This window comes from Capricornis sumatraensis, chromosome 19, assembly GCF_032405125.1.
Source record: "Capricornis sumatraensis isolate serow.1 chromosome 19, serow.2, whole genome shotgun sequence".
Lineage (NCBI taxonomy): Eukaryota > Metazoa > Chordata > Mammalia > Artiodactyla > Bovidae > Capricornis > Capricornis sumatraensis.
The window spans coordinates 12,907,438-12,935,187 of NC_091087.1; the positions used below are offsets into that span (position 1 = coordinate 12,907,438).

A 27,750-nucleotide genomic window follows, 5' to 3' on the forward strand; every position below is an offset into this window, starting at 1 on the left:
GTTGCTCTGCCGGCAACCGTCCGAGGCCGACCGTGGGCTGCATGCACCTCCCAGGTCTAAGCCGCTTAGGTTCAGGCACTCGGGTAGTCCTCAGAGGGCCAGACCCAATTGGGCCTGCGTTTTGTGCCCTTCCCAGGTCGACCGACCGGCGCACTAAGCGCAGGCAGCTGCAGCTGAGAGGAGATACCACGCGGCCGAGAGGAGCTACTCCACGTCGGAGGCAGGGGCAGAAGCCAGGAGGACCCCATGTCCAAAGGGCGGTGGCCAAGAGGAGTTACCCCACGTCCAAGGTCAAGGGCAGTGGCCGAGAGTGCCAGGCTGTGATGGCGCAGGAACGGCCAAGAGGAGCCACCCTGCGTCCGAGGTCAGAGGCGGTGGCCGGGAGGACCACCCTGCATTCGAGGTTGGGGGTGGGGAGATGGCTGAGAGGAGCCACCCCACTTCCGAGGCCAGGGGTGGTGGCCGGGAGGAGCAACCCCCAGCCCGAGGCCAGGGGTAGTGGATGGGAGGAGCCACATCACGTCAAAGGAGCAGTGGCTGCGCGGGCACAGGAGGGCCTAGAGTAGCTATCCCACGTTGAAGGTCAGGAAGGGCAGCGGTGAGGAGATACCCCTCATCCAAGGTAAGGAGCAGGGCTGCGCTTTGCTGGAGCAGCCGTAAAGAGATACCCCAAGCCCAAGGTAAGAGAAACCCAACTAAGATGGTAGGTGTTGCAAGAGGGCATCAGAGGGCAGACACATTTAAACCATACTCACAGAAAACTAGTCAGTCTAATCACACTAGGACCACAGCCTTGTCGAACTCAATGAAACTAAGCCATGCCCTGTGGGGCCACCCAAGACGGGCGGGCATGGTGGAGAGGTCTCGGTCCACTGGAGAAGGGAATGGCAAACCACTTCAGTATTCTTGCCTTGAGAACCCCATGAATAGTATGAAAAGGGAAAATGATAGGATACTGAAAGAGGAACTCCCCAGGTCAGTAGGTGCCCAATATGCTGCTGGAGATCAATGGAGAAATACCTCCAGAAAGAATGAAAGGATAGAGCCAAAGCAAAAACAATACCCAGCTGTGGATGTGACTGGTGATAGAAGCAAGGTCCAATGCTGTAAAGAGCAATATTGCATAGGAACCTGGAATGTCAGGTCCATGAATCAAGGCAAATTGGAAGTGGTCAAACAAGAGATGGCAAGAGTGAACGTCAACATTCTAGGAATCAGCGAACTAAAATGGACTGGAATGGGTGAATTTAACTTAGATGACTATTATATCTACTACTGCAGGCAGGAATCCCTCAGAAGAAATGGAGTAGCCATCATGGTCAACAAAAGAGTCCAAAATGCAGTAGTTGGATGCAATCTCAAAAACGACAGAATGATCTCTGTTCGTTTCCAAGGCAAACCATTCAATATCACATTAATCCAAGTCTATGCCCCAACCAGTACTGCTGAAGAAGCTGAAGTTGAATGGTTCTATGAAGACCTTCAAGACCTTTTAGAACTAACACCCAAAAAAGATGTCCTTTTCATTATAGGGGACTGGAATGCAAAAGTAAGAAGTCAAGAAACACCTGGAATAACAGGCAAATTTGGCCTTGAAATACAGAATGAAGCAGGGCAAAGGCTAATAGAATTTTGCCAAGAAAATGCACTGGTCATAGCAAACACTCTCTTCCAACAACACAAGAGAAGACTCTACACATGGACATCACCAGATGGTCAACACCAAAATCAGACTGATTATATTCTTTGCAGCCAAAGATGGAGAAGCTCTATACAGTCAACAAAAACAAGACCAGGAGCTGACTGCGGCTCAGATCATGAACTCCTTATTACCAGATTCAGACTTAAACTGAAGAAAGTAGGGAAAACCACTAGACCATTCAGGTATGACCTAAATCAAATCCCTTATGATTATACAGTGGATGTGAGAAATAGATTTAAGGGCCTAGATCTGATAGATAGAGTGCCTGATGAACTATGGACTGAGGTTTGTGATATTTACAGGAGACAGGGATCAAGACCATCCCCATGGAAAAGAAATGCAAAAAAGCAAAATGGCTGTCTGGGGAGGCCTTACAAATAGCTGTGAAAAGAAGAGAGGCAAAAAACAAAGGAAAAAAGGAAAGATATAAGCATCTGAATGCAGAGTTCCAAAGAATAGCAAGAAGAGATAAGAAAGCCTTCTTCAGTGATCAATGCAAAGAAATAGAGGAAAACAACAGAATGGGAAAGACTAGAGATCTCTTCAAGAAAATGAGATATACCAAGGGAACATTTCATGCAAAGATGGACTCGATAAAGGACAGAAAGGGTATGGGCCAAACAGAAGCAGAAGATATGAAGAAGAGGCGGCAAGAATACACAGAACTGTACAAAGAAGAGCTTCACAACCCGGATAATCATGATGGTGTGATCACTCATCTAGAGCCAGACATCCTGGAATGTGAAGCCAAGTGGGCCTTAGAAAGCATCACTATGAACAAAGCTAGTGAAAGTGATGGAATTCCAGTTGAGCTACTTCAAATCCTGAAAGATGATGCTGTGAAAGTGCTGCACTCAATATGCCAGCAAATTTGGAAAACTCAGCAGTGGCCACAGGACTGGAAAAGGTCAGTTTTCATTCCAATCCCAAAGAAAGGCAATGCCAAAGAATGCTCTAACTACCAAACAATTTCACTCATCGGACACACTAGTAAAGTAATGCTCAAAATTCTCCAAGCCAGGCTTCAGCAATACGTGAACCGTGAACTTCCAGATGTTCAAGCTGGTTTCAGAAAAGGCAGAGGAACCAGAGATCAAATTGCCAACATCTGCTGTTATCATGGAAAAAGCAAGAGAGTTCCAGAGAAACATCTATTTCTGCTTTCTTGACTATGCCAAAGCCTTTGACTGTGTGGATCACAACAAACTGTGGAAAATTCTGAAAGAGATGGGAATACCAGACCACCTGACCTACCTCTTGAGAAACCTGTATGCAGGTCAGGAAGCAACAGTTAGAACTGGACACGGAACAACAGACTGGTTCCAAATAGGAAAAGGAGTACGTCAAGGCTGTATATTGTCATCCTGCTTATTTAACTTATATGTAGAGTACATCATGAGAAATGCTGAACTGGAAGAAACACAAGCTGGAATCAAGATTGCCGGGAGAAATATCAATAACCTCAGATATGTAGATGATACCACCCTTATGGCAGAAAGTGAAGAGGAGGTAAAAAGCCTCTTGATGAAAGTGAAAGAGGAGAGTGAAAAAGTTGGCTTAAAGCTCAACATTCAGAAAACGAAGATCATGGCATCCAGTCCCATCACTTCATGGAAAATAGATGGAGAAACAGTAGAAACAGTGTCAGACTTTATTTCTGGGGGCTCCAAAATCACTGCAGATGGTGACTACAGCCATGAAATTAAAAGACGCTTACTCCTTGGAAGAAAAGCTATGACCAACCTAGATAGCATATTCAAAAGCAGAGACATTACTTTGCCGACTAAGGTCCGTCTCGTCAAGGCTATGGTTTTTCCAGTGGTCATGTATGGATGTGAGAGTTGGACTGTGAAGAAGGCTGAGCGCTGAAGAATTGATGCTTTTGAAGTGTGGTTTGGAGAAGACTCTTGAGAGTCCCTTGAACTGCAAGGAGATCAACCAGTCCATTCTGAAGGAGATCAGCCCTGGGATTTCTTTGGAGGAATGATGCTAAAGCTGAAGCTCCAGTACTTTGGCCAACTCATGCGAAGAGTTGACTCATTGGAAAAGACTGTGATGCTGGGAGGGATTGGGGGCAGGAGGAGAAGCGGATGACAGAGGATGAGATGGCTGTATGGCATCACGGACTCGATGGACGTGAGTCTGAGTGAACTCCAGGAGACAGTGATGCACAGGGAGGCCTGGCGTGCTGCAATTCATGGGGTCGCAAAGAGTTGACATGACTGACTGACTCAACTGAACTGAAGTGAACTGAAGGGGGTTAGGAGAGGGCAATGGCGGCCCACTCCGTACTCTTGCCTGGAGAATCCCATGGATGGAGGAGCCTGGTTGGCTGCAGTCCATGGGGTCGCGGAGTGTCGAACATGACTGAGCGACTTCACTTTCACTTTTCACTTTCATGCATTGGAGAAGGCAGTGGCAACCCACTGCAGTGTTCTTGCCTGGAGAATCCCAGGGACGGGAGCCTGGTGTACTGCCATCTATGGGGTCACACAGAGTCGGACATGACTGAAGTGACTTAGCAGCAGCAGCAGCAGCAAGGAGGTTAAGTAGAGGGATGTGGTAAATGGAAGTACATACATGCACATGTTTTCATCTACCCAGCCAGTCTATGTCTTTTGGTTGGTGCATTTAATCCATTTACATTAAGGTAATTACTAACATATGGTAAGCCTCTAGTATTCCTGCCTGGGAAATCCCACAGAGGAACCTGGCAGGCTACAGTCTATGAGGTCACAAGAGTGAGACATGACCCAGTGATCAAACAACAACAATAATGATCCTATTACTTTTCTTAACTGTTTCTGATTTTTTTGTAGGTCTTTCCTTTTCTTTTGTTTCTTGCCTTAGGAAGTTTCTTTAGCATTTGTTGTAAAGCTAGCTTTGTGGCAGTGCTCCCCACCAGAGCAAGACTCAGTTTTTCCCATTACCAGTCCCTCCCCTCAGGAGGCTTACCCAAGCCTGTTACCCTCATCCAACAGACAGCAGACATAAGAAGCAATAGTTACAACCCCCAGTCCACCAGAATGAAAACCACATCAACAGAAAGTTAATCAAAATGAAAAGGCAGAGGATTATATCCTAGATGAAGGGACAAGATAAAACCCCAGAAAAACAACTAAATGGAGTGGAGAGAGGCTGCCTTCTGAAAAAAGAATTCAGAATAATGATAGTGAATTCTTGATCTCGGAAAAAGAATGGAGAGGATGCAAGAAATGTTCGAGAGAGACCTGGAAGAATTAAAGAACAGACAAGCAGAGATGAATAATACACAAGAAAGAATCAAAAGCACAATAACTGAGGCAGAAGAACAGGTACGTGACCTGAAGACAGGATGGTGGAAATCACTGCCACTAAACAGAATATTAAAATAAAGATGAAAAAAAAAAAAATGAAGACAGCCTAAGAGATCTCTGGGATGACATCAAACACACTAACATTTCCATCATAGGGGTCCCAGAAGGAGAAGAGAGAGAAAAAAGACCTGAGAAAATATTTGAAGAGGTAACAGCTGAAAACTTCCTTAACACAGGAAAGGAAAAAGTCAACCAAGTCTAGGAAGCACAGGAAGTCCCAGGCAGGATAAACCCAAGGAGGAACACTCCAAGACACACAGTAATCAAACTGACAATAATTAAAGATGAAGATAACATATTAAAAGCAATGAGGTAAAAATGAAAAGTAACATAAAAGGGAACTCCCATAAGGTTATCAGGTGATTTCTCACCAGAAACTCTACCAGTCAGAAGGGAATGGAACAAAATATTTAAATTGATAAAAGGAAGAACATATAACCAAGAATACTCAGTAAGACTTTAATTCAGATCTGAAGGAGAAATCAAAAGCTTTACAGACATGCACGTATGTTAAAATTGCATAACAGTGCCTAATCCCTCAAATTTATCAAGTTGTTAAAATTGAAGGTGAAAGTAATTTGTGAAATTTAAATGACTATACAGTTGTTTAAGCATAAGAATTTTTAAATAATTGCCACAATAATACATACTGCTACTTTGGTAAACATGTATAAACATATCTACTAGTATAAAAGGCTACAAATTTATAAAACACAGATGGGAAAAATATACATAGAATACCAGAATCTACTTGCCATGAAAATGTCCTCAAAATTTAACTAAAAATTCCTCTTCTGTATTTTTTCACTACTTCTCTGGTATGTATACAAACCCTTTCATCACATATAGAAATCTTTAGACTTTAAAGGCATACAGAAAAGTTTGAAAGTTTTAAAAAACTGAAACTACACTGATAAAATACAAATGAGCTCTGATCTGAAATATGCTTGTCAGAGCCCATAGGTTAGGTAAAGATTCTTTATTTGAGTTTATGGAACAATAAGGAGTGTAGAATAGTACTAATAATTAATGGAGCAGGAATACAATTTTGGAGTCAGAGAACTTGGATTTGAATCCTAGTTCTTCAATTTACTGAATGTGTATCTTCAGTTTCCTCATCTGTATAAAGAGCAAAATAATGCTGTCCCTTACTTTTAGTGAAAACTACTAACAAAGTTTATAAATTAACAAGCAGAATTCTTGGCATACATCCTTCTCCAGTATATGGCAGTTATTATTATTCTCATTACTAGTGACACATTTGGAAATATGTCCTACAGTACAAGGCCAATTAAGAGAAAATTCTCTTCAGCATGCAGCAAAAGGCACTCTTTTCTATACTTGAACTGCACAGAATAGAGTTGGAGGCAACTGCCTCTAGAGACAGTGATTCATCTCCCTAAGCCAAGGACACAAAGTGGGACATGACACAGGAACCAACTTGAATGGGGCTGCATGTAACGATCACAATACAAAGTTAAAGACAAGCTGGCACTGGCTAGTTTTTCTATAGTTTAGTTTTCTTTCCTATCCTAGTTTTATAGGGGGAAAAAAATGAAGAGTTGATGATTTTAAAATACTGTTTGGTTTAGACCTCATCTCAGGTTTTCAATATTCCAAAGATTTCTGTTTATACCTCCAGACCAATTTGTATATGGGATATAATTTTTTATATATGCCCATAATAGGATGAATTGTTTTCTACTGAAGGCAAAAGAAAACGTGAATCAACTGTGTTCAAACCTATACTTTATATACATTATACTTTATACTTCATATACATTATACTTTAACCAGTATAATGTCACACAGACATAAGTATTTAATACAGACATTCAAACTGTGTAAACAACACAATGTCAAATAGAGTAAGAAAAAGCAGTACTGCAATTACAAGATGTCATGGGCTTTGGACTCTGAAACCTGGCTTTTTCAATCAAACACTCCAAGCCAGTTACCTCCTCTGTGAAATGAAGATAATAATACCTATGACATGAGCTTGTTATGAAGGGTCAACAATCTAGTCCCTTGAATAACAGCTGGTACTCAACATCTTAGTCTTTTACCTCTTTGCTGAATATAAAGTGACGATCACAAAACAGAGTGTAAGAGTCTAAAGAGAACCAGGCAATCCTCGCTTTAAGCTGACACAGCACAGCCTGCTGGCGAGGCAAAGACACCTAAACACTCAGCAAGGTCACAGGCTATACAGGCAGGGCTGTGACAGCCTCTTGAGAGTGTGCTCTCACCAAACCCGTCAGCTGGCAAAACCCCAAGCACAATGGAATGACATTTTTAATCATGATGCTATTGAAATGTTAAGTATTTTCTGCAAGAAAAAGCTTTGAGCTATTTCTTCTATTCTTTTAACAGAAAATCTTCAGCCAATAATTAACTTTGGAAGAGATCATTAATTTACTAGCTAATAAGCTGTTTGTTTCTTCCATTAATTTCAATGGACCAAGAGTTTTCAATAAATAATATTGGATATTGCAGTAATACTTTTAAGTTCCTGTGCAAAAACTGCTCTGTACATGAATTTTATAAATCAAGGAAGTTGTCCATCTGCATAGATGTTAAAGCAACAAAGAACTTTTTCATGTGGCTTTTTAAAGTGCTGTTCTGTGTCTAAAATGCTTCCCTTTTTTTCTTTCAGACTCAGAGATCAAAGTATTGTTACTTAAAAATTAGCAAAAGCTAGCAGTCCTGCATAAACTCCAATTCTCTTTCCCTCTCTGTTTTGACTTCAAGGCCCTGACATATGCAGTCCACATGGCTGAAGAAGGAACAAAAAGCTCCTGTGTGTTGAGGCTGCTGCTCTTTTAACCACACTGCAGAAGCAGGCACAGGATGACAGCATGCGCCAGACCAAACAGGCTCTGTTTACTGCACAATGACCAGCACGCAGCTCATTCATTTCATCAAAAGGTGAATGATGTATTCTATTCAACAAAATTACGGGGCAATGGAAACCAGAACATGAAAGCAATAGACTGAAGTAGGCTGTCTGGAATGTTCTATCAATGTTATTCTGATTATCATGGTCAATAAATCAGATTATTAGTCACAATCACATTTTTATTTACTATAAAATCTGGGTTTCTTCACAATGAATTCAGAATAATTTACAGTTTATTCCCAAATCATCTTTAAAACTAAGTCCTTACATGATGCATTCGACACAGAACTTTTTGATTACTTTTCCAGAATCTTTAATTATTTAAAGTGCTAGTTTCTCTAAATAGACATACACACACAACCATTTAATCTTTTACATAATCATATTCTTTCTGGTCTATTCAACTTTTACTAAATAATATTTCACAGTGAATTATGATTTAATTATGATTTAATACTTTACACAAGTAGATCATCAATGTTAAAATAAATTAATTTCAATGAATCTGAATAACTGAAGGCTTTCTCTGCAGTTGGTTTCAATAGTCAAACATCAGCATCTCTATTTGCATTGCACAGTCAAGTAATTGAGAAATTATTACAAGCAATGGGCATGACACTGTGCTAGATGCTTAGGGTACAAAAGTGAAGACACATGCTGCACCAACCCTTTCTTACCATGACCCTTTCTTACCGTCTAGTCAAACAGTAAAAGTAGTTTATGTTGATTGGGTGCTTATGTAGTATTTATGAGTAATACAAGTGTTTTAAATATATCTTACTTAATTCTCACAATAGTGCTATGAAGTAGGTATTAACATTACCCCATTACTGAGACTTAGACAAGCTAAATAGCCTTTCTAAGCTCAAGACCATACAACTATTAAATGGTAGAGCTGGAATTTAAAAGGATGCCTGGGACCTCCCTGGAGGTCCAGAGGTTAAAACTCTGCACTTCCACTTCATGGGTTGCGGATTCAATCCCTGGTTGAGGAACATAAGATCCCACATGCTGTGCAGTGCAGCAGAAATAAATGAATAAAAGCATGCCTGTCTCCTTCACCATGATATTACTTAAGCCGCCTCCCTTAACAGATCATTTCCGTACAAGCAGGGGCCCCCTACATAACACAGGAAGTAACACTACCTAGCAGATGGCATGGGTGCAGTGGGCACCTGAGGACAGGCATGCCCAAACATCCAGATGTGATACCAGGAGACACTGACAAGGAGCTACATGATGAACAAAATATCCCACCACTTTTGTTAAAAGACCAGATAAGTGGTGGGGTGGTTCTGACTTACAGATTTAGGACAGCAATTTCAAGAAATACCAAGAATTCCTTCGGAGAAGATCCTAGAGAAGGAGTCTTGAGGCTGACTGTCCGGCACAGGCTTGGGAAATACGTAAGAGCACTTCTTCCAGCCAGGGGAGCCAGCACTGAGAGCAAAACGTCTTCGCTCTGCATCTGACCTTCAGCTCTTGCTCAGCTGTTCTCTTTTTCCCTAAATTTAAGAACTTGATTGAAAACTATGACTGACTTTTGTCAACTGACATCTTCCAGACTTCGCTTGTACTGCACATTCTTGTCACTATTTAAAAAAACAAATTAACAAAAACTTTGCTGGCAGAGATTCTGCTCATGAATCTAGCCCTCACGCTACTTATTTTGGTTCCACATCTGTATCTTGTTAACAATGAATAGTAATTCTTTTTCCTAATTGATAATTAGGAAAACAGTTTCAGTTTTTTCATATTAATCATTGCCTACCCCTGGTGGCTCAAACGGTAAAGCGTCTGTCTACAGTGCGGGAGACCCGGGTTCGATCCCTGGGTTGGGAAGATCCCCTGGAGAAGGAAATGGCAATCCACTCCAGTACTATTGTCTGGAAAATCCCATGGACAGAAGAGCCTGGTAGGCTATAGCCCATGGGGTCGCAAAAGAGTCGGACACGACTGAGCGACTTCACTTCACCCCAAACCCTATTCCAAAAACTTTGAGAAAAATATACACTTGTCCCTTTAAAGCTCACCTACTCTAGGTGAACTTTCCTCTTCATACACTGGCACAGGAAAAGTCAATGTCTGCCCACACTAGAGAAGCCATATTAAATAATCCTATCAACTCAATCATATTAAATAATCCTGTTTATACCCTAAGAAAACCTTAAGGCAAGAGTGAAGGTCTGAAATGATGAAAAAATAAAGCAGAGGGGATTCATTAAGATAGTGGAAAAAGTCAAATGAGTAAGTCACACCAGGATGCAAATTTTTTTAAAATAAATACTTGCAAAGAAAGGAGCTCAAAAGAAGAATTGAACACCCTCTTTCTTGAAAAAATACACATTCCAGAGTTAAAACTTTGCTCCTGAAATAGGGTCTATACAAACTTTAGTTAATAGAATACGTCTCTCTCATTTCTTCCCACTACTAGTTTTTGAACCTTGTTTTCAAGCCTTTCTTTTCTACTTTTTCATTATGTCTTTGATTGGAGACCTGCCCAACAATCCCTACAGAACATGATTTTAGGTCCCTCCTTGTAAAGCAGAAGATATCTTCTACTCAAACATAAGACTGATTCCAACCTCTGGGCTTCTGGTCTGAACCAGAAGAAAACATTTTAGTGATGAAACATATTTAAGGCTGCAAACTTTGCAGATTATTCCCATTAAACAATGACCTCAATGCAGTACTTCTTCAAGTTGCAGATCAAATACATTCCACGGTTCAGTAAAGTACAGTTTACATTCATCTCTAAGTCTGAGATTAAGGAGTTATTAACTGGTTTCCATCTGGTGTCCATACTGGAGTTTAAGTTTGAATAGCTTCACTTTGTGGATTTAAATATTTTCTTAAAAAACAGTAAACAGCAATTCTTTTCCTGACCTTCTAAGCAGATACAGAGAAAGCAGGAATGAGAAGCAATAGTAAAAATAATTGTAGTTGAAAAATTGTGTCATTTATATACCATTTGCAAAAACAACAAAAAGATTTCAGCATGGGCTTTGAAAATGTCTACAAGCTACTTTCTAATATTGTACCGATACTTGGCATAAACTTTTTTTCACTCTACACAAGGCATCCTATTCCTACAAAGGAAAAATTACTACAGCTACCACAGAAACTAGAGTAATCTCCTGTTATGTGATAAAAAGTACAGTTTTATATCCCTATAAAAGTTACAGGATATAGCCCACAGTAATAAGAAGCGATCATTTTACTCACAGCCCAAGTCCTTGGCACACAGAATAACTTTTCCTGAGAAAATAAATACTTTACTACTAGAATATCCAAGGAACAACAATTCTTGGACTGATTTAGAAACATAAATAATTTCTCAATAGTAGGAAGCTATTTTCTCACTAATTTTTGGGCTTACGACATGGGAGTCCACACACCAGGATACTCTGTTTATCTCAATGTCACTTGCCAAATGTTTTTGGTTAAGAATTCATTCACTGTTTTCTAAATTAATACTCAGAAATTCCACCTGCCATTGTGGGTGCAACTTTTGTTATCTTAAACTACAGAAGTTCCTGACATTGAGTTTAGCTGACACAGCACTTTCTGGGGGCTAACTAAAGAATGCTCTTCCACAGTCAATTTGTATACGGGCAACCTCACGGAACTTGTATCTATTATTCAACATTAAATAAGTTGTAGACATTACTGAATAATGGTTTATTAATTATGCAAGAGAAAACAGTAAACCTAGTTAAAAAAAAAAAACACCTTAGGGGAAAAAATCCTTTTCTTTGTATTTTCCTATATTTTCAGAAGCCCAGAGGAGAGTCACATCTTTATGAGCTATTTGGTCTACAGAGCTATACTGAATCAACAAGACTTCTATTAAATCTCACAGCAGAAGGCTCACGCGATCCATCTCCTTTCCTCCTCACTGGCAGTCAGCAGTGGGAACAGGGCTTCTGTGTGCAGACTAGTCTGTCCCTCAGCTGCCATGGTACAGCTGTAACAGGAACACCCTCGTTTCTTGATACAACTTTTCATCTTAAAAAGAACATGGGTGTTAATGATTTAGATAGTATTATAAGTGAGTTAAGTCATCTGTACTATAGCTTCTGTAACTGCTTTATGAAGAGGCTATAATCTGACATAAAAGCCCCATTAAAAAACTGCCTTGTCCTAAAAACTGCTTGGTCCAAAGTTCTGTGGCAAGAAACTGAATTCAGTAAGTAGCATTCCTCCGATCACAGGGAGAGATCTCAAAGATATTAAAGATATTTCATAAGCACTCAGCTCCTACATTAGAATCATGGTTAAACATAGGAGCCTTCTATTTGAAACCTCGAGTTGTGTGTATGCATATTCACACTGTATCTGACAACTACATTACAAAGGCATCCCTATATGCTGTTTTCAACAATTCAGTTCTCTGAGGAAAGCTGGTGTGAGCAGCTGCCTGCTCGTTTTACTCTGTCCTGTATAGCTCTTAGCATTAGACAGTTTTGCTGTATTAGAAAGGAGTTGAAGGAAAGGTTTCACGCACACAGAGTCCATGGAAGGAAGGACAGCTATGAACCTGTTTCCTTCCTAAAGACTTAATTGAATTCCCTTTCCAAATCTACTGTCTATGGTGTTGAAAATAAAAAATCAAAACCATAATCAGACTGAGAAGATTGCTGATACTTCTGTCAGCTTCGACTTCTTCATCTTCAGAGTACGTGGTCTCTGCTCTCCTGAAGCCCTCTGGGCAACCTCACCCTGGAGCTCTCCGGTTGTCTCATCCACTTCTTTACAAAGACCATCCAGCCCAACAGTGGAGAAAGGCCCCCAGAGCTTGTCTCAGTTATCTGGCCCTTTACTCATGCTGTTCTCAAAGAACCTGGTCTGAGACCAGAGCAGAGCACTGCTCCAGGCAGCCTGCTTCCTTCTCACTGGACGGTCTTCACCAGATCCTCTTGGCTGTATGACTTTCTAGCAGGGAGGAAAGCCTGCCCACAGGCCCGTGTCCAGCCATGGCTGAGAGCCTCACGAGCTGGGACGGCGCCCTGGGGAGTGTGGAAGCTACTCCCGCATCTTTGGCTGTCCATGGTCCCAGGACTGAGAGTTATGGAAAGCTTGAATGTTGGGAGGGACCCTGCTCAGAACCCAGTGCAGACCTTCTTGCCTCTCTTTGATAACATATTAACAAGTTCAGCAAGGCTTTGGGGGCGACAAGAAGCCTGGAGATAGAAACTAACTGGTAAGGCTCTCCTCACCACTGAACACTGAGTGCTGAAGAAGAGATGCCCACGTCCGTAGCCACAACAGCACTCAACACAGCGTATAGAGAAAATGCCTTAGGGCATAAGGGAGGTGTCAAAGCAGAAAGCAGGCGGGCAAAGTGCAGTGGACTCTATCCTCCACCCACAGCCATTTCTATCGTCTTGCACCAGCCACTGCCACTCGGGTCAGCTGCTGCTGTCACCGTACCCCTTGGCACCTCAAATGTTAACAGTGGTCAGCCATCTGCAGGGACGGCTTCCCTCTCTTCTCCAACAACCCTGTCATCCCAGCACATGCTGCCCTGTCTCCCTGGTGAAACAACAGGTAGGAATGAGCGGAACTGACTAGGGGGATGAGGAGTCACAGCTGGAGGAGATAAAAAACAGCTATCTTATGTACCTTCAACGTAACTCTAAACTAAGTAGGATAAATGTTATCATTTCTGGTTCTAGATAAGGAAAATGAAGCTGAGAGGTTTTGGTGATTTCCTCCAGGTAATGCTCTATGAAGTGATGGAGACAGTCTAGAACTTGTATCTTTAGATTTGTAACTTGGTGCTTGTCCACTATAATTGTTCTACAAACTGTGGTTTATGCAGCAGGGGTATATTTACTTTCTAATACCAATTTATATTCAATAATTTGCTCACTTGAAAGAAAGCTCTGATTTTTTAGGAATGTAGCTTGCTTCTGAAATGGTTTTTACTTTAGTTTCTTAATTTTAAAAAAGAATTTAATTATATTTATAGAAAAGTAATCTTCTTAAATTGGATAATTATTTATTATTACTCAAACTGATGTGCACATCTCTCATAATTTTCAATTCTGTCAGGATTTAAGTTTTCTTAAAGATATTTTTTATTGAAAATAATTTGCACACTGTACTATGGTAGAAAATATTTCCTTTCAGGGACTAGTAAATTATTCACTTCATTGCTCTCAAGATAAATTATTCATTTTAAAAATGCTTTTATGAATAATATCATATGATGCTTATTCTGACAGTTTAGGGTTCTGTGGGGCTTCAAATTTTAATTTTTTTAAATGGCAGTTCTGTTTCTTACAAGTTAACAAAATAATCCAATTTTCAGTCAATATTAACGCATTATTTTATTAAAGGCCTATGTTCTTTAACACATCTTATATTGAAATGGGCTACTACAGAAATCTATAGTGCACACTACGTTATTTATTAGCCAGGGTGACATTTCTAGCTCAGCAGGCAGTTCAAAAGTCTTTAAAACTGTCTATCTAGTCTGGTTGTCCGGCAATACTAATCATTAGGATACTCAATGACATTTTTTCTACATGGAAGCTAACATCTAAGCAGATATATTTGCACAGAAGCTATTCTTTCATCTTCCTCAATACCACTTGTCAATTTTATAGTTTTATATATATAAAATATACATATATAATATGTATTTGCATATTATATATACATACATTTTAATTCCTTTCTGAGTAAATCATCTCATATTTCATATTTTTCCTAAATAAATTTTTCACACATTTTTTTAAACTATGAAATCCATAACAGAAATAAACTTTATTTGTTAACTGGGAATAATGCTTTGTTCACTGCAAAAATGAATTTAGAGAAGCATCTTCAACATAAACACAATAAAGGAAACTAACTAATCCTTCCCAGTCAAGGAAACAAAGGCTTTCCATCTTATTCTTTAGATGTTTTACATTGCCATACAAATAGGATTACTTACCAAGTGGCAAAAATGCAAGACGGTTTCCAGCCATGGAGAGCTCATTGAGGCTGGGCAGCTGGCAGAGGTGGCGCGGCACACACCATAGACGATTTCGGTCCACAGTGAGGTACTGCAGAGAAAGGCACAGGTGAAGCCTCTCGGGTAAAGTTAGCAAACGATTGGTAGAAATGTCTAGTGTCTGCAGCTCCTTCAAATCGCCAACCTCTACAACCAAAATCAAAATTAAGATAAATTGCATCCTGATTAAATGAATTAATTAAATAAATAAAATAAATCAATACTGTAACAGTTCAACCAAATAAAATTAGTAGCTGCTACTACTTCCACAGACATGAATACTGACTGAAGTGCAGGATTTAGGTCCAGTAGGCAAATAATCCAACCTAAGTAGATATCTTTAAATTAGTGTGCCAGAATTTTTCCAACGGGAAAAGTGCTGTCATGGAGAAAGGAGAAACACAAAGCGATGAACCTGGGCCAAGTCTGTTACTATGGCTTCTGCTTCCTGATGAATCAGAAAGTCACTGCAAATGTGAAAGAACAATTACAATCACTTCACGGTGTCTGGGTCTTGCTACTTTAGTGGCTTTTACCTTCTACTGAGGTAGACAGTAGGAGACCTGAATATATATATATTACAGTATCCCAGTAAGTGCACCTTGTTCATGTGAACTGAGTAGAACATTTCTGGACTAAACACGAGGACAGCTTTTGAAATTTTCACCATAGTAAAAATTATGGTAATAATATGCAATTATTGTAACATTTTTAGATATTGTCCAGCCATGTGGTTCCTCTTTTAAGCCCCAAATATACATTTCCTATGAAGATTCACTTTAATTCCACCCAAAGGAAATCCTCCCATTTAACGCCAATATTCTTTTATTATTGGTGCCTATATTTGTAATCTATTCCATGACACGTACAATTATGTCCCTGTCATACACTAACTGACACTGGCTGAAGGTGGGCGGGAAGGGAGCTCTTTACAAGGTATTCCGTCCTTTTCAGGGAAAACTGCCAGGAAGCATTCAGAGCAAAGGAGGTTCTGCTAGCCAGTCTCTACGGGAAGGCCGTGACTCTGTCCAGGACTGCACGCCTCATCCGAGGCTCTACGGAGCACTATGCAGGACACGCCGGCTCCTCTCTTTCACGGGACTCCCACGCTGAGGACCACTGCAATGCCCTCTCTCACTCATCTAACCTGACCTGTCGTACGAGTTGTTCCTCTCAGGTTAAGGTTTCTCATGATCCGGCCACTGGAACACACCCCTCTGGATACATTCCAGTTTGTTCAGGCCTTGGATTAGTATGAGCAATGCCTTCTCCATAGGAGAGAAAATCTTCTGCCCTCTTAGATGTCCAATTGCACAGATTAGCTTTTCTTATTGGCAAACAGCTTGGTAAACTATGGCTCACAGGCAAAATCGGACCCACGGTCCACTTTTGTAATGCATGCAAGCTAAGACTGGTCATTTTTAAGGGTGGTGAAATTCAACAACAATGACAAGAATAACAACAACAACTACATATACACATATATGTCTGTGTGTCTATATATATGACAGAGACTATAGGTGGCCTGCAAAGCCTAAAAATATTTAGTATCTCATCATTTACAAAACAGTTTGCCAGTCTTTGTTATCGACTCACTCTTAACAGGAACATTTTTAATAACTGTTTTTTATAAAAGTAATACAAGTACAAAAATATATTAATTTCTAGTTATTTTACTAATATCTAGAAGAGATTTATGATAAGCTGAGAAGTTCACACTTTATTTTCTAATTTCCCCAATACTGCACAAAGACATATTTGAAGACAGGAGACAGGATTCAGTGAACATTTGTGACTCCCAATAAGAGTTTTGTTCTATTTTTACCAAACTGATGCACAAGGGGGTCAATTTCACCCTTGGCTCCATTAGCACAGTATTTCCTCTAGTGAAGTCTTCCTGCCTATCTGTTCTCATTGCTTCTGATGGGGCATGGAGGGTGAAGGAATTGACAGAAGAATTATATTTTAGAATTGAACGAAAACAAAAAGAAACAAGGAATCTTCCTGACCTCACTTTATGAAGTTATTATGGGAGTGAAATGGGACAGAAATGCAACCAATCAGCTTACCCACCACGGGGGCCAGGTGCTGAGAGAAGAACAAGACAAGATCTCTGCCACTGAGAATCACATTACACATAAAAGACACTGTGTGATAGGAGCTGGCGGTGGGGGGAGGGGGCAGCGGGGGGAGGTGGGTGGGGGACTGGGGGGGTGGGGGGGGAAGAGCTAGATGATGGGCTGGAGATGCTTTTGCAAAATTTATCGAAGGAAATGAGAACTTGAATAGGTCAAAAAGAAAATGGATATAGCATTTCAAGCCAGGCATGGAGATGGGGTTGAAAGCATAAGGAAAGGCATGCAAGTAAAAAGCTAACTACAACAGGCACAATGACTACTTGAGACCTGACAAGTACCAAAGATACCAATGGGAAAAAAGGAGAAAATAAGCTCAATACAGAGGGCTTGGTGGAGACATGGATGATAACGAATATCGGTAAGAGAAGTTGGAACTTATTACACTAAGAACCTAACACTTCCTGAAAATTCTCAAAGGATGAAGGGGCTCTTTTGGAAATATGAAAATGGTAAATATGCAGAAAGCAATGAAATGAAAAGAGAGAGTCGGATGGGGAAACAAGGAGACAGCTGATGAGAACAGAGGCAGTGTGATAGAGTTTAAAGGTAAATTCCAGAGAGGTTTTAAGAAAAGCAGAGAGTAAGTTTGGTTGGAAATGGAAAATAGTGAAACAGGAAAAAATCAAAGATCATTTTCAAGTTTCTAGGCTATTATACTCTAAGTCAATCAATGCTAATAACATTCTTTCTGTAGGAAAAAAATTTTAAGTATGTCAATACTTCTAAATTATAGTACCTATAAACCCACCTATTTAAAGGAATTTGAAAAATCCATCAAAAATCACATGGGAGCAAGCAAAATAAACTTTTTTCATTATTAGTTCAAAAATAATTAAATGCATAAAACAGTGTTTTGACATGGTTACAAAAATTACTAAGGCTGGCGGGGGTGTGGGGGGCAGGGAAAAAATTAGGCTTGCGACTGCCCCATCATTTTGATTCAGTACTATCTTATTGTATTGTGAAATGAGGAAATAAGTGATTATGAATTTAAGTTTCCTATAATTTGATTATTTACTTTTTAACAGATCAATATTCATACTTTGTTTTGATAGATAGGCAGACATTTTCAGATATTAAAATTAATAACACTTGTGACAAAGAAAATGAGAATACATAGTGTCAGTATGAATGAAAGGTCAAAATACTAAGGAGTGGGAAGAGAAAAGAGAGCTGACATTTCTTATTCCCTATAAGTTATGAATAAGACTTAAACATGCAGGACTGCATTAAATGAACAAATGTAACAAAGAACATTTTTGTATAAGTAGCTTACTATATAGGTCTTTTCATCTGTTAGAAGAAAAGTGAGCTAATTATTACTCCAATTACAATACTGAGTGGAATACTATATATAATATGGTTGGGAAATTAATAATTTTGTCATCCTATGAAAGTATTTGGGAAAGAGAGTGAAATAAAATTAAATAGCCTTTCAGGAGAAGTGAATTAAACATAATTTTCATGACCATTTTACAATAGGCCACAAATATAAGACTATATGTGGCATCTTTATCTCAACAAAATAAAAATATATATACTTGTTAAGCTCAGCTAATGGGAAGCACATTTTTAGAAAACAATAGAGTCAAAACAAACTTTGTCTAAGATTCTAACTTAAACACAAGAGACAGGAAATAAACCTGGGGTGGTAACGTATCACACAGGAATACAGAAACAGAGTCCAAAGTATGGGCTCAGGTTAAAAACTGGAAAGCTATTAGCCAATCAGAAATCTAGCAAATTTGGTCAAATTCAGACGCTACACTGAGGCCAGGACAACAGGATACTCATATATTTTGCTGCTCTTTCTTCATTCCTGAAGATCCCAGCTTCCTGATCATATCACTTCCACCAGCCTGAAGAAATTTTATTTCTTTTAGAGCAGGTATGCTGGCAACAAATTCTCTTAGCTTTCCTTTTCTCTGGGAATGTCTTTATTATCACTGTAATTCTCAGAAATTCTTTTCATTAGATACAGAATCCTGGGCTAACCATTCTTTACTTTCAGTACTTTAAAGATGGTGTTCCACTATCTTCCAGCCTCCCATGGTGTCTGAGGAGAAATCTACAATTATCTGAATCATTATTTCTTTAGGTGTGTTCACGATTGGTTATTTATCTTTAGTCATTAGCAGACTGATTATGATGTATCTGTAAATGGCTTTCTTTGAATTTATCCTATCTGGGGTCTGCTGAGCTTTTTAAATTTGAAAATTTATATCTTTAACCTAAGTTTTGAAGCTTTAGTTATGTCTTCAAATTTAAGAGTTATATCTGGGTAAATATAACAAACTATCACTTTTCTCCTTTTAAGTTGTTATGCATAACTGCTGAAAGCATTTCAATATATGATAAACTACTTAGGATAAGTATAACAAAGATTAGTGGGGTAAAGTAAAAGTAGTTCCAAAGCAATTTTGAAAGATCGGTATACTGCAATAACTAAAAATAAGATAAATACCAAAAAAAAAAAGTATAAACCTAAAAAGCCAATAAATGAATTAAAGCAGAAAACAAAAATACACTCAAATAATATGAAAAAAGGCAGGGAAAAGAAAACAAAGAAACAAAACCAGATGTTACAAATAGACAACTAATAACAAAATGGCAGGCCTAAATCTAACAAGATCAATAACAACATTAAAAGCAAACAGCCTAGGAACACCTAATAAAGTAGATGATCAGGCTGCACTTTAAAATAAGACCTCAGTATACTCTATCTAAAAGGGTTCCATTCTAAGTATAAATACACAGGCGGACAAAGCATAAACAATGCAGCCATACACCATGCAAACAATACCCCCCAAAGCTGGAACTTCTAGTATAATAGAATGAGGAGGATGTCAAATCCTCTACTGGAAAAAGCAACTATAAAATCACTCAAAATTATCAAAAGCAACAATTTCAGCACTCTGAAAACTGACCTGTGGTTTTCAACAGAGAATAACTTATTTGTGAAAAACTACTGCACTTTGGATATGAATGAAGAACAGAAATCTGTGGCATGCTTCCTTTGGATGGTTCCTATTCTCCTATCCAGCTTGGTTAGGATAATAGTTCTAACATGGCAGGGTAGGCTGCAAACGACCAACAGCTTTACTGATGGAATGGGCTAACTTGGAACAAAAGTCACAGGGTTAATTTGGAATGAAAGTGAAAAACCCATACCCAGTACTGTAGGAATGTAGGAAAAACCCATTCCCAGTAGGAATCTTGGTCACAAGCAAACATGGAAGACCAATACTTTTATCAGCTGAGGGGTTGCTGGTTGGCACAAGCAAGGGCAGATGAGCCAAAAATATAAGAAGGAGGAACAGGATATAAAATGGTAAGAAAGCATTTGATAGACTCTCCACATATCCCAGGCTGACTAGAGTGGTGAGCAAGCTCAAGGGAGACCACAGAGGGCTCAAGCTATTTACATATCCCAGGTCCATGAACTTGCACAGGTGAGCAGAAGACAACACAAGACTCAACAGAAAACAAAGGCTGGGGAAACTTGAAAACTGCCTAAATGTTAAATGTGCTTCTGAACCCAAACACACGGCATAGAGCCTTACTAGGTTAAGGTGTTCAACTACTACGTTACACAGACACAGGGCCAAATCATAAAAAGATAGGTTTAAAAATTAAAGCAAAAACATTAATAAAAAAAAATAAAAAAACACACAAACAGAGACATCAGTCATACACTGTGGAGGAACTGAACTTCATGATTTTTTAGCCCAGGAAAATTACTAAGATAAACAAAGAAATAGATAGCAACAATCTTCAGGTAGGAAAAAATAATCAGGATCCAGAGTTGCTACAATATATTTTTTTTAATGCACAATTTTTTAAGATTAGAAGACATGCAATAAAACAGAAAAGCGTAACTCACGCTCAGGCTTCCCTGGTGGCTTAGATGGTAAAGAATCTGCCTGTAGTGCAGGAAATCTGGGTTTGATCCCTGGGTGTGAAAGATCCCTTGGAGAAGGGAACGGCTACCCACTCCAGTATTCTGGACTGGAGAACTTCATGGACAGAGGAGCCTGACTGGCTACAGTCCACAGGGTTGCAAAGAGTCGAACACGACTGAGTGACTAATACACACACAACCCAAACTCAAGCAAAAATGGGTAACGGAAAACAGAAACTGGTGCAAACTGGACCCAGATGTTGGATTTACCAGACAATGACAGTAGCTATAATAAAGAGCAGCTATAATAAATATATTGAAAGAACTAAAAGAAAAAGTTTAAAGAATGAGATAGAATTATGACAATGATTCAAAAAAGAGAAAACATTCTCAATAAAAAGAAACAAGAAAATGGAAATTCTTGAGTTGAAAAGTACAAGTGAAAAGAAAATTCGTTAGAAAGCCTTACCAGCAGACTTGAATAAGCAGATAAGAAATCAGTATAAACTGGTAACAAAATTTATCCAAAGAGAAACTAGCAAAAAAGACTGAAGTGAAGTGAACAGGGTATTAGAGATCTGTAGGATAAAACCAGCTGCAAAGACGTGTGATAGAATTCCCATAAAAAGGAAAGGAGGATGAAAAGGAAGAAAAACAATTTTTTAAAAAATAGTGGCTATAAATTCAAATTTTGATGAAAAATATTACACTGAAGATCCAAGAAGCTCAATAAAACCCAAGTGGGATAAACACAAAGAGATTCAAACTTATACACATCATAATCAAACTGTCAGTCAGTTCAGTTGCTCAGTCACATCCAACTCTTTGTGACCCCATGAACGGTAGCACGTCAGGCCTCCCTGTCCATCACCAACTCCCAAAGTTCACCCAAACCTATGTCCATTGAGTCGGTGATGTCATCTAACCATCTCATCCTCTGTCGTCCCCTTCTACTCCTGCTTTCAATCTTTCCCAGCATCAGGGTCTTTTCAAATGAGTCAGCTCTTTGTATGAGGTGGCCAAAGTACTGGAGTTTCAGCTTCAACATCAATTCCTCCAATGAACACCCAGGACTGATCTCCTTTAGGATGGACTGGTTGGATCTCTTTGCAGTCCAAGGGACTCTCAAGAGTCTTCTCCAACAACACAGTTCAGAAGCATCAATTCTTCAGCACTCAGCTTCTCACATCCATACATGACTACTGGAAAAACCATAGCTTTGACTAGACGACAAAGTAATATTGGCAAAGTAATGTTTCTTCTTTTTAATATGCTGTCTAGGTTGGTCATAGCTTTTTATTCAAGGAGCAAACGTCTTTTAATTTCATGGCTGCAATCACCATCTGCAGTGATTTTGGAGCCCAGAAAAATAAAGTCAGCCACTGTTTCCACTGTTTCCCCATCTATTTGCCATGAAGTGACGGGAACAGATGCCATGGTCTTAGTTTTCTGAACGTTGAGCTTTAAGCTAACTTTTTCACTCTCCTCTTTCACTTTCATCAAGAGGCTCTTTAGTTCTTCTTCACTTTCTGCCATAAGGGTGGTGTCATCTGTGTATCTGAGGTTATTGATATTTCTCCCAGCAATCTAAACTGTGAAAGACTAGAAAATCTTGAAAATAACAAGAGAATAATGATTGACTAGGTTTAGGGGAACAATACACGTACATGCCAAGATTCACTCTCTCTACTCAGGTATCTAACAAATGTAATAAGGCAAAACAAACAAGAAGTATCAAGACTGGAAAAGAAGCAAAACTTTCTTTATTCACAGATGACATGCTCCTTAGGATAAAATACTAAGGAATTCATAACAACTATGTACATATATGTTATATATATATAACAACATGATTGAATCTCAAATGCATTATGCAAAGTGAAAGAAGTCAAACTCAACGGGTACTTATGTATAGTTCCATTTATATGATATCCTGCTCAAACGGTAAAGAATCCGCCTGCAATGTGGGAGACCTGGATTCGATCCCTGGGTTGGGAAAATCCCTGGAGGAGGGCATGGCAACCCACTCTAGTATTCTTGCCTGGAGAATCCCCATGGACAGGGGAGCCAGGCGGGCTACAGTCCATAGGTTGCAAAGAGTCAGACATGACTTAGCAACTAAGCACAGCACACAGAAGTAGAAAACAGAAGAGTGGTTTGAGGCCTGGCAGGGCGCATGAAGGCTGGCATAAGGGGCATAAAGGAATCAGGAGGGTGCTGAAACTCTTCTATATTGTATTGTAAAGATGACTACATAATTCAAAAGAGTGATTTTTCCTTTATGTTAAAAAAAACCACTAACACAAAAATTATTTTTTTTAATTCTTTCCAAAAGCTAAAAATAACATTTCCATGAAATAAATTAAATATGTACATTTAAAAATTCCATATGCTGATCATCTGAACACTGTAAATCAGAATAATTATTCTTAGTATAAATTCATATAATTTAATCAGTTCTTAGCTGTTTAGATTTCTAATAATGTTTTACTTGCATTTTTTGAAGTCTTTTACAATATGGTACTATGTTTCTTTTTAACAAAATTGTTTACAATTAAGTTTATTACCAATTAGTCTCATGACACCTTCAAAATATTTATTGTTATGCCATCTTGAAATTAATGAAGTATTACTGATGTAAAGTTACAATGCATTCTTTTTGGAATACAAGTGGAATCCTACTCTTTTCAGCTGGCCTGGGTCATTACATCACTTCCCAGTAAGTAAACATCAGTTTGGACACTTTATTTCTTTAGTGTGCTTACAATAATCCTATCTTCAGTTGTTTGCACTATTTACTTTCATGCTAAATATACAATACCTTAACTTTTCAGTTACTTATAGAATATCCTGAAAATGATTTCATTACTGCCACATAGTAAGTACCAAGACCGAGCCTAAAAATAACATTAAAGTGCCAATTTCAAACAAAAAAACAATAAGTCTCCTTTAAATCATCATTCTCTGCTGATGCATACTGACCTAACCTAAAATTTAAATGGGAATGGGAAGGAAGCCACCCACTCCATGCCAAGCCAGTGACCACAGAGTCAATAACAAGGCTTGATACTTTCAAGCACTGGCTTTTTCCGGTACCACTAAAAACAGCTCTAAATTGAGATCCAAAGCACACTGGGTTAGGAAGAGCATACAGAGAAATAAAAGACAATATTTCAATGCCAGCTAAACTCCATTCTATACACAGTAAGTTCCTCTCTATATTCATTCTCTCTTGCTTGACTACACAGTGAAATGCACATATTCCAGTATGCAGAAATAGGTTCAAATCATCAGCTGTGCAGTTTTGGGTGATTTACTCAAATATTTAGATCACTGGTTTGATGTTAACTTAAAAATCACCTGTAAAAAGGAGACAGAACAGCATATCCCTCAAATGATTACAGGAAATATCTCATATAATTCAATGGTATATGGTAGAAAATCAATAAATAGTTCTATTTTTTCAGCTCACCATACTAAATGATATTTTACATGTAAAATCTGAATATAAATATCTTTTTGTAAGCAGCTTTTAGCAGAAAAAAGCTTTTTCAGGGACGAGCTCTCTGCAGGACGCAGCTCTTTGTCTCATCAACAACTTTAAGCCAGATACCCCCATGCTCCACTCATCTCTGGCTAGCACATCTTTAAGATCTTTTGATCACACAATATTTTGCCTAACTTGTTGGTTCTTTCCATAGATAAATAAGTAGTAATGAAGAATAAGTAATTAACAAATGACCAGATCTCTTCTATTAAAAAAAGTGTATATATATATAATTCCTCTTATTTTATGGTTAACATTTTTTGAACTGGGTAAAGACCAAATCTGGGAACACTACTAAAACTTGGCAATTCATCTACAGGTAGAGAAAAATAGAGAGCAGAGGCTGTTAAGTGCCTCAGGACAGGCCACACTGCAAAATATGTACCGAGTCTGTCTTCTCTGACTCCACTCTTACCACCCTGAACCAAGCACCACTATTCTCTCTTACCTGAACTCATCAACTGACTCCTTAACTAGTCTTCCTACTTCCATTCTGGGCCCCTTCAATCCATTTTATACACAGAAGCCAAAGTAACGCTAAAACATAGATTACAAATAATATTGACAATACCAAAAAGTTCATTGAGGAAATCTATTAACTGTTCTTTTGCCTGTTATAAGCAATAAACAAAAAGAACATTTTAAATTAAGAACAGCAAACCAGCAATTAAGAAGTTCTCTTATTTATGAAAGATAATTAAATGTAATGTGGGAGCTTCAAAATAAAATGCTCCGAAATATATGACATGTAAGAAACACAGCGGAAACTGATTTAGCTTGAATATTTGTCTGAGTATCAAGCTTTTCAATTAATTCCTTCCCAATAGAAATTTTAATATCTTAAAGACATTGCTTCAAAACAGAAAATCATTTTGTTTTGACATTTTACCTGGTACTTTGCCTATGACTAAATTGTGCACTAAACTTTCATTGAATGTTCTTCAAAATAAGTTATTTGTCAGGTGTTTATTATTTATCTGACCAATTAGTAAATAGGACATTCGAGGTACCATACCTAGCAAGATGTCACTGAGAGTACTGCAGAAGACAAGAAAAAGTATCTAGGAAAATACTCTTGGTAAGTGGCGATTATAACTGCTACCAGAGACTCACTGGAAAAGACTGATGCTGGGAGGGACTGGGGGCAGGAGGAGAAGGGGACGACAGAGGATGCGATGGCTGGATGGCATCACTGACTCAATGGACGTGAGTCTGAGTGAACTCCAGGAGTTGGTGATGGACAGGGAGGCCTGGCGTGCTGCGATTCACAGGGTTGCAAAGAGTTGGACATGACTGAGCGATTGAGCTGAGCTGAGCTGAGAGAAAAATGACATGTCTTCTCTTCAGATATATTCTGTCTAAGAAATGTAAAGGCTTTTATTCTAAAACTTTGTATCTTTATTATTGCTTTGTGTCAGTACATGATGACCACTTGGAAAAATCCTTTATCTTACTCATTCTGTAAGATTTATGGAGACAACCTACGTAGATTTTCACTTTATATTTTAGTGATTGTCTATTTCACAGATTTCTTCTAGGTAGGCTTTTTTCCTCTTTACTAAGGTAGCACAATGGAGTTTTTAGGCTTTGACCTGAATGAGACCACCAGGTGTCCATTGTTGGCATGAGACTATTATAATCACTGTCTCAAGAAATATCATTGTATCATAGCCCAGAATAAAAATTTATTTTTTTAATTCTAGTACATTGCAGAGAATAGCTACAAGCAATCCACATCTTGCTATCTGAAATGAATAATACTGTTATAATAATGATTGCTTTCATCTCACTTTCTAAACTAAAAATAGGAGAAAATTTTAGAGTGATAATTTTTAGTGTAAGTACATTTCTAATTGATTCACTCAAGTTTTTTTCTTTGAAATTCCCATGAGAAAACAAAATGGTTGACAGAACACTTATAAATCAATGGAAAAATATACCACTGGTTTATTTTTGCTCACAATATCATAGTTTAAAAACAATTCTCCATCAATTAAATGAATTCTAAATTAAATTTTAAAATATAACTGATTTCTAAATATACACTCTTAAAAAGAATCTCAATTACCATTAACACAAGAAATTTTACATTAGAGAAATCTTAATTTGTACATGTTGACTGTTAATATAAGAGCAAGTTCCTTGATTTATTACCTGCTACTGAATTAAAAAAAAAAAAAGTACTCAATATGAAGGCTAGGAAAGAAGCAAGGGCATAAAAAGATGTTACCTTTTCATTTTTAAACTTTCCTCTACTATTTATTTCTATGCTCATATATTCTATAAAAATACAGAACTTAACTGATCACATACTACTAATATGGTACTACATTACATACTTTGGGATTCCTTAGAATAAGAGATGCCACAATTCTAAACCCCTGTTACTCTAGGGTTTTTAAGAAACTTATTATTATATTTATTTGGTGTAGGAGGGATCACACAAAAATCTGTGATTAAATTCTAAGAATCTGAATTTCCTAATGTCATTTCAGTTCACTGAAATAAAACAGAAAGCAAAATCTCATATATATATATATATATATATATACACACACACACACACAGCACTGCTATACAAATCTAGATTGCTGAAGGTTTACAAGTTCTGTCATTATAAAATAAAAAAATTATACAATTTCTGTTAAATGTAAGTATTACAGAAAAATTATACGGTGCTTGTAAAGAGAATACATAAAATTATTTTTTTCCAGATTGCTATTTATTGCTATTTATTTCATATTTCTCCAACCATTGAAAAAACGCTGAAGTAGGACCACTGCTTTGCTACAAGTCAGTCAATATACACTGGAGGTCAACCTTTTCCTTGCGCTCTATAAACCTTCTGTTGTGCACACTGCATTAACAGAGATCAGAAACCCCTCAGTGACAGGAACTAACAGAACAACGGAACAAAAAGAGCCATCAAGCAGGGAAAGAATACTGGATGGTTCAATGCGAACAGATGAGTCATGGCTCTCTAACTTGTATTTCTTTCAAAAATCAGTTGTACATAAAGTTTCTAAGAATATTAACATTTTCCAAATTCACTTATTTAGGATCTACTCATCCTATTATTTGAACCGGCAGTTTAGTACAAAATAAGAAATTATGTCAAAACAATACTCAAGAAGCAACTTTGGAAAAAGAACTAAAACAAAGCCCATATTTAATTTTTATATTAATTTTATAAAAATACAA

The 27,750-nt window shown here is 38.3% G+C and overlaps 1 protein-coding gene across 3 annotated transcripts in view; it reads right to left on the bottom strand.

The window, feature by feature from the left end:
* LRRC28 (leucine rich repeat containing 28) overlaps nucleotides 1-27,750 on the bottom strand; it is a 200,994-nt gene that overhangs the window by 71,308 nt on the left and 101,936 nt on the right. For all 3 annotated transcript variants that reach the window (XM_068991153.1, XM_068991151.1, XM_068991152.1), the window contains exon 6: nucleotides 14,904-15,110. In XM_068991153.1, the coding sequence (XP_068847254.1) occupies nucleotides 14,904-15,110 (207 nt within the window). The remainder of the gene's footprint in view (nucleotides 1-14,903; nucleotides 15,111-27,750) is intronic.